General features: G+C 49.5%; 1 protein-coding gene across 1 annotated transcript in view; it reads right to left on the bottom strand.

Annotated features, from left to right (window-relative positions):
- Window positions 1-2,727: 2,727 nt before the first annotated feature.
- tmem177 (transmembrane protein 177) overlaps window positions 2,728-8,519 on the bottom strand; it is a 6,076-nt gene continuing 284 nt past the window's right edge. The window contains exon 2 of the mRNA XM_067987102.1: window positions 2,728-4,443. Within this exon, the coding sequence (XP_067843203.1) occupies window positions 3,477-4,412 (936 nt within the window). The 5' untranslated portion in view covers window positions 4,413-4,443 and the 3' untranslated portion in view covers window positions 2,728-3,476. The remainder of the gene's footprint in view (window positions 4,444-8,519) is intronic.

The raw sequence follows: 8,519 nt of genomic DNA, 5'->3' as shown, positions 1-8,519 counted from the left end.
GGCTTTAACTCACTTACACCATAATTTCCTGGGACTTTTATGGTGTAAAACGAACCAAACACTGTAGATGTGCCAATTCAATGGTGCATATCTTTAGGAAATTATGGGCCAGCACCACTTGGTGGCAGAAAAAAAAAAATCAATATTGTAGTTAAGGCAAAAGATCAGTTTAGGTAGACCAGTAATAAAAGATCTGTCACAGTGCCTTTATCCTTCGAAATTCATCTTTATAAGCTCTTCAGGGAAATTAAGTGAAAGGATGGCTTGTGGGTGAGGAGGTGTATCCTCAGATGACCCCGAATTGCCTGAACAGCAGCAGAGGAACACGACGAGACAAATGCCTCTATAGTCATTGAGAGGGCCATTGAGGTCTTAAAGAGGTACTTTCACGGTCATGACAGGTTGGGAGGGGCTCTACACTATGCTCCAGCTCCTGTGCCCCGCGCAACTTCGCCATCCAAAAAGGCCTGGACTTCAGACATTCCTAGAGAGGTGGCCGGAGTTGCATGGGAGGCAGTGTACATGGATTAGGGTACCTGGATTACCACTGCTCAGAGGACGACTCTGGCTGCTGCATCAGAGCACAGCTGATCACTGAAGTCTTCTCTTCTATTTCCGCCTAGCTTTGTCACCAGTGTCTCAACTTCCAGAGGCCTGCACTAATAATCCAGAGAACGGAAGTTCAACTCCCACCATGGCAGTTTGAGAATTTGAATTATTAAAAAAACTGAAAATAAAAGGCTGGTATCAGCAAAAGTGACTATGAAGCAATCAGATTTTCGTAAAAGCCCATCTGGTTTAGGGAAGGAAATCTGCCGTCCTTACCCCGGTCTGGCCTAAACGTGACTCCAGTCCCACACCAACGTGGTTGACTCTTAACGGCCCTCTGAAGTGGCCTAGCAAGCCACTCAGTTGTCAGGGCAACTAGGGATGGGCAATAAATGCCAGTCTTGCCAGCGATGCCCACACCCTGAGAATGAATGAAGATTGCGACCTCTTCTTCTGCTCCTGCTTGCAATGCCCTTGTCCCTTCCACAGCTGTCTAACAGACGCTCCAATGGAAGACCTTCTTGAAAAGTGAAACAAAAATGACATGAGCCACCCAGTGCAGCGAGCTGGCAGCGAACTCAGTGATCCATACACTTTCCCACTCACCTGCTGCTCCCCAGCAATCTTCAGCCTGACTTTAAAGGCTGGACTCTGATTTCCAAACACCCTCAAGCACATTACTCCTGTTTTACACAAGATTTGCACTAGAGATCCTACAATGGCTAAGCAAATGAACCGACTCACAAAATTCTGGCGGCTTCAGTTCGGTAGAGCATTAGCAGGTGCAAATCTGGCACAGCTCACCATATGGAATTTCAGAGCCAACATTCTTAGCTTAGTGCACTGTCTAAGAGATGGAACTATCCACAAGTAAAGATGGTCCATCTTCCAGTTTGTAGTGCTTTACATATTTGTTTGTGTATGAATACTCAATGGCAGTGTTCCTTTTCAAAAAAGTCTGCTAGTATAATTTAAGCTCTACATCTTTTAAATGCAACTAATCAATTTGGTAGCCGTGATTTTCTACATGATGAGTTTGGTGGCTGAATGCACTGCCCTTTCAACTGAGACATGGGATCAAATGCAGCCCAAAGTGCTGGAAGAAGCATTTTCTTACATGCTGACTGTAGGGGTCTTGTATAAAATAAGATAGGGCAGTTAATCAGTATTAATTTAAGCAAATAAAGAGCGCAACAAGAGAATAAAAGCTAGCTGTCACATAGAGCCCAAGGGAATCGTCCCCATACTCTAACAACCGTTTTTTTAAAACATAGATTGTTCAGGCAGGATCCGGCTATCGCATCACCATGATTTTATCTGTGACATGTAGCACCTTTAATAAAGAAGGAAACGTGCATATGCCTGCGGAACTTTCACCAATTAGCACAATGAGAACTAGTAGTGGGAACATGGTTCACACCCTGCAGAACAATCAAGTTAGATGCAATTTCTGCACATTAGCAGACAGCAGAGGTTTTTACAGCATGTTGTCACCAGTATAAATCATGCAGAAGTACGTTCGGGCCACCTAACACACAGGTGACACACTGACCCCTAATTTAAGGTGAACACTTATTATTTTCAACCAGTTACTTTTCTAAAGTCTCAAAATTTGGGGCAACCAACCTAACAACCAATTTCTTTTCTCTTCCTGCATTTACATCTCTAATCCACTTGCACCGTTTGATTTCATAAACCTGTTAAATTTCAAGTATCATGGAAAACTGTGAAAGTTAATACTTTACAATGTTCCCGTCCTCATTAATTTCCCACATCCATGCCTCTTTGATAGTGACAACAGGGGGAGTGCAGCCCACATACATCATGCCTCTCTGTGCTCTAGTTACTTCACCAAGGTGAGCAGAGATCCTGCTTGGTTAGTTTTGCCCACTGGTAACCAGACTGTGGAAATTCACCTGTCAGGGTAGGGTCCAGTGTGACTATCAATTAAGGCTGGTATTCAAACTCAGCTCTTCTAGTTATATTTATTTTTACTCACATTTAATCCAGCAGTTTGCAATTTCCACCGCATTGTCTCCATTACCTGCAACAAAAACTTACCTTATATAAGAAAACACTAACAAAAAAAAACTGTTTGATATATTAAGTTTACACCTTCCAACAGACCATGCGAAATTCTCACACTCATGGACTTAGTTACTTGGAAATAATCAAAGATTAAAAAGAAACTCTGACATTTATTCCAAATCACCAAAGGTAACTGAACAAAAAACTTCAGGATACCAGTCTGGCAATTTCTTGCTATCCGTATACTTTGTATCTGAATTTCATGAAATCAAATAGGTGATTAAGTAGTTCTTTTCTATTAATGTGAATTCAGCTCTACACGACTCAAGGGAAAGGTCAGATTTTAGAAACACAACTGGTTGAAAGTAGCAAGTTAAAAACACAGAGTTTGACATCACTATTAATTACTGTACTGATGCAATTCATTGTAAAGTGCTGGGACAGAGTTTTGTGACCACAAATTGAGTTTTGTGTTGCTGGGAGAGATGCTTTCTCCATTGGAAAGCTAGGAAAAGAGAAAATGAAAGAGGCTCAGAGAATAAGAGAATGATACAACACAGAAGGAGGCCATTCGGCCCATCGTGCCTGTGCTGTCTTTGAAAGAGCTATCCAATTAATCCCATTCCCTTGCTCTTTCCCCATAGCCCTGTAAATGTTTTCCCTTCAAGTAATTATCAAATTCCCTTTTGAAAGTTACTATCTGGTTCAATCACCCTTTCAGGCAGTGCATTCCAGATCACAACAACTTGCTGCGTAAATTCTTTTCCCCTCATGTCACTTAAGGTAATTGGCAAAAAGAACCTGAAAAGAGAAACAGAAAAAAGGGACGAGGGCGAAGTAAAATTGAAGTGAATTCACTGACACATGGTACTGTGCAAATATACACTATCAAATGCATTTTACATCCAGCAGTCTTTTAGGGTGCTTTCGATTATCTCTTTTCTGGAGGTGTAGGGAGCATGTTTTAGTCTGAACCAGTGCTTTGGGAACAGGTTTCCATTTGTTGCATACATTTCCACTCCCTTTTTGCCCATCAGGGAACGAAAAGTTCTATTCCGTGCAAGAACTTTATCATAAAACTCAATGCCTCCCTTGGCATAATCCTTTGATATTTTAGCTGTGCGGCGGTCTGATTTGTAGTCAAGCCAGTGACTAACTGCATCAGAAACAAGAAAGTAACCCACAAGTCCTATTGCTGCTACGGCCAGGTTGCAAAGGCCACGTAATAACACAGGGCCAGAGTAAAGGCCAAGGGCTTGTTTTGATACCACCCCAGTTATATATGTGCCCGCTAAACAGGCTGATGCTACCAGTGAATGAATGATGGGGCTATTACTCTGCAAATACATAACCTCTCTTGCGATGGCAAACTTCTGTGCATCAGACGAAAAGGTGAGTGCTTCTTTTAGGGCTTTTCCCGCCTCACTGTCCCACTTGACATCTCTACCATTGATCATGACAATTCGATTGGTAATCCCTTGCCCTTCATCATCTGTGCTATTGAAGTTGACGGGGATGCCAACGAAGGCACCACTGGGTAACCAGGGAACCCCTGCACTCACTGGCTGAAAGCTAAAGGCAGCAAACGCTGTATAGTTCCGTGTCGATTCCACATCGGCATCTTTGAGCACCTCTTGAAAAGTATCCTGCAATTTGTCCGAAAGTTGAGCCGGTACTCCTCTTGACCACGCTTGGTACAACTTTCCATACGTCCGCTGAGGGAAAACATGACAGAAGGCATTGGCAACAAACAGTCCTCCACAGGAAACAGCCAGCAACTTTGTTCTATGTTTGCTGGCAAATACAGCAAGTTTTCTAACAAATCGACTTGCCATCACCAATCAAAGTGTATAGGAACTTGTCTATCTGTGAAAGGAAGCATAATATTCAGACAGGGTCTATTGCATACATCAAATGCTTTAAAAAAAAACTTACGAAAAACTCAAAACCATTACACTCAAAAAAAGAAAATGAAGCCATTCCAAATGAAACACTCCCCTGATCTTTTCAAACATGTCTTTCCTGTTTGTATGGCTCTGTTACTTTTTAAAATATCTCACTTTAAGAACACTTCTGACATATTTTGAGCCAGAACATCAGTAAAATGCTAGGAGTGATCAGCTGAAGAGAGAAAAATTTTGGCAGGTCTTTATCAATTGCTTTTTCTCCTCACTTATTATTTAAACAAGATGATGCATCCATTTTACTTGTTCAATCGACGCAAAGAAAGATGAGCAATACAACTACAGTTCGACTTCCACAAACTGGCACTGATTTATCACTTTTCCAGCTGTGTGTGGGTAAACATCCTCACAAACTGTCTAGCTTCACACTTCTTGCAGTAATCCAATTCGACACAGAGTTTTGAGACTTTAAAATTTAACGTTAGTGGCACTTCAGACAACCCACAGAATTCCTTTTAAAGTTAGAAAAGAGACAGCAACCCAAAATTTTCAGCAGCAGGTGAAGGCCATTGAATAGAATTTTGTGCGTACGTTCAAAGGCACAAATATATATATACACACACACACAGCTCTGCTTTCACTGATTAAAGCTTTGCAAGGGGCTGGTATAACTTGACACTGTCTACTTGCACTGCTGCATAAATGGTGCCAAACTAGTACCAATGGTATAACTGCACCATAATGGGGCAGTTATATTACCACTTTTGCATCAACGTGACTTCTGATGCACGTTGACAGAAAACTGACAGTCTGTCAAGACGTGCTCACTAAAGCCAAGCTGTATGAAACCATCTCGATGAAATGGTCCTAAACCATTTGGGTTTCACAGTGGATGAAACTATAGTCCAGTGAGAAGTCAAGATAACAAGTTGTCACAGTTCTATGCCAACATTAAAATGTAACAGAAGACAAGGGGAAAGGAAGTGGGGTCTGCCAGCTCCATATCACGCACAGGCACTGATCAGAAACTATTAACTGTAGAATACCCAACCCTGAAGACATTGAACTCTGTAGACTGACAGCCAGAACTAGCACGGCCTTCAAGGGTACACTTGGGATGCTTTTAACTGTGCGTAGTGAACTGTGAATGAATCGTATTCAAGACGGCTGTGGGGTTGAAAAGCCAACTTACTCTGGGTCTTCGAAACCCATCCTCACTTTTCTAAAGACAGTTTTCAGGCCCCATGATGTTACAAGACTGCCTGCGATTGGAAAAAGGCGTTTGGAACCCAGAGCACTGAAGATCACGTTTACAGTGGTTAGGGATTTACAGTCGGTTTGAAACCTTCCCTCACACACTGCTGGTATGTGTTTCACTTTCCAGGTCCAAGTGTGAATCAGAGTTAGATCGCTCATCTGTGTGTTTACTTCCAAATTTGCTGCGATGCTAAAGTTGCTGTGTAAATGCACCCTTAAAATGCAACTTTTGTAAGTACAGAGCAGTTTTGATCTGTATTAACACAAAAAAAACCTTTAAAACTCAGGTCCTGATTGTACAGTCGAGCACAGTAAGGTCAAGAGATGTTGTCATCTCACACCACTTTTAAGTTATGAACATTAGGTACAGGAGTAGGCCATTCAGTCCCTCAAGCCTGCTCCCCCATTCAATTAGATCATGGCTGATCTGCACATCAATTCCATCTACCAGCCTTGACTCCGTGTCCCTTGATACCCTTACCTAACAAAAATCTATCGATCACAGTCTTCAAAGCTCCAATTGACCCAAAATCCACAGCCTTTTTGGGAAGAGAGTTCCAGATGTCTACTACCCCTTGTGTGGAAAAAAAATGCTTCCTGATTTCACTCTTGAATGGCCTAGCACTAATTTTAAGATTATGTCCCCCCTCATTCTTGGTTGAGGAAATAGTTTCTCTATACATTTTAAACACCTCAATCAGATCACTCCTCAATCTTCGATGCTCAAGGAAATACAAGGCAAGTTTATGTGACCTGTCTTCATATTTTAACCCTTCAAGCCCCAGTAACACTCTGGTGAATTTGCACTGCACCAGCTGCAGGTTAACTCCAGCCCCAGTATCAAGCTGCATTGCAAAAAAAGTTTCAGGAAGCTGGGAGGGATTCAAAGAACCTCCTGGGAAACATGCATTTTTTCAATGGAGAAGTATTGCGTTCAACAGGCCGGGGGGGGGGGGGGGGGGAAGAGCAAGAGGGGGGGGGAAGAGCAAGAGGGGGGGGGGGGGGGGAAGAGCAAGAGGGGGGGGGGGGGGGGGAAGAGCAAGAGGGGGGGGGGGGGAAAGAGCAAGAGGGGGGGGGGGGAAGAGCAAGAGGGGGGGGGGGAAGAGCAAGAGGGGGGGGGGGGAAGAGCAAGAGGGGGGGGGGGAAGAGCAAGAGGGGGGGGGGGGGGAAGAGCAAGAGGGGGGGGGGGGAAGAGCAAGAGGGGGGGGGGGGGGAAGAGCAAGAGGGGGGGGGGGGGGGGAAGAGCAAGAGGGGGGGGGGGGGGAAGAGCAAGAGGGGGGGGGGGGGAAGAGCAAGAGGGGGGGGGGGGGAAGAGCAAGAGGGGGGGGGGGGGGAAGAGCAAGAGGGGGGGGGGGGGGGGAAGAGCAAGAGGGGGGGGGGGGAAGAGCAAGAGGGGGGGGGGGGGAAGAGCAAGAGGGGGGGGGGGGGAAGAGCAAGAGGGGGGGGGGGGAAGAGCAAGAGGGGGGGGGGGGGGAAGAGCAAGAGGGGGGGGGGGAAGAGCAAGAGGGGGGGGGGGGAAGAGCAAGAGGGGGGGGGGGGGAAGAGCAAGAGGGGGGGGGGGGGAAGAGCAAGAGGGGGGGGGGGAAGAGCAAGAGGGGGGGGGGGGGGAAGAGCAAGAGGGGGGGGGGGGGAAGAGCAAGAGGGGGGGGGGGGAAGAGCAAGAGGGGGGGGGGGGAAGAGCAAGAGGGGGGGGGGGGGGGAGAGCAAGAGGGGGGGGGGGGGAGAGCAAGAGGGGGGGGGGGGGGAGAGCAAGAGGGGGGGGGGGGGGAGAGCAAGAGGGGGGGGGGGGGAGAGCAAGAGGGGGGGGGGGGAGCAAGAGGGGGGGGGGGAGAGCAAGAGGGGGGGGGGGGGAGAGCAAGAGGGGGGGGGGGAGAGCAAGAGGGGGGGGGGGGGAGAGCAAGAGGGGGGGGGGGGAGAGCAAGAGGGGGGGGGGGGGGGAGAGCAAGAGGGGGGGGGGGGGGGAGAGCAAGAGGGGGGGGGGGGGGAGAGCAAGAGGGGGGTGGGGGGGAGAGCAAGAGGGGGGTGGGGGGGAGAGCAAGAGGGGGGGGGGGAGAGCAAGAGGGGGGGGGAGGGGGGGGGGGGAGCAGAGGGGGGGGGGGGAGAGCAAGGGGGGGGGGAGCAAGAGGGGGGGGGGGGGAGAGCAAGGAGGGGGTGGGGGGGAGAGCAAGAGGGGGGGGGGGGAGAGCAAGAGGGGGGGGGGGGGGGAGAGCAAGAGGGGGGGGGGGGGAGAGCAAGAGGGGGGGGGGGGGGGGAGAGCAAGGGGGGGGGGGGGAGCAAGAGGGGGGGGGGGGGGGAGAGCAAGAGGGGGGGGGGGGGGGGAGAGCAAGAGGGGGGGGGGGGGGGAGAGCAAGAGGGTGGGGGGGGGGAGCAAGAGGGGGGGGGGGGGGAGAGCAAGAGGGTGGGGGGGGGGGGAGAGCAAGAGGGGGGGGGGGGGGAGAGCAAGAGGGGTGGGGGGGGGGGAGAGCAAGAGGGTGGGGGGGGAGGGGGGGAGAGCAAGAGGGTGGGGGGGGGGGGAGAGCAAGAGGGTGGGGGGGGGGGAGAGCAAGAGGGTGGGGGGGGGAGAGCAAGAGGGTGGGGGGGGGGAGAGCAAGAGGGTGGGGGGGGGAGAGCAAGAGGGTGGGGGGGGGGGGAGAGCAAGAGGGTGGGGGGGGGGGGGGGGAGAGCGAGAGGGGGGGGGGGGGAGAGCGAGAGGGGGGGGGGGGGGGAGAGCGAGAGGGGGGGGGGGGGGGAGAGCGAGAGGGGGGGGGGGGGGGAGAGCAAGGGGGGGGGGGGGGGAGAGCA

This window comes from Heptranchias perlo, chromosome 7 (assembly GCF_035084215.1).
Source record: "Heptranchias perlo isolate sHepPer1 chromosome 7, sHepPer1.hap1, whole genome shotgun sequence".
In the NCBI taxonomy this organism is placed as follows: Eukaryota; Metazoa; Chordata; class Chondrichthyes; order Hexanchiformes; family Hexanchidae; genus Heptranchias; species Heptranchias perlo.
Note: the sequence above shows the minus strand (reverse complement) of the source record. Positions and strands in the feature narration are given on the sequence as shown.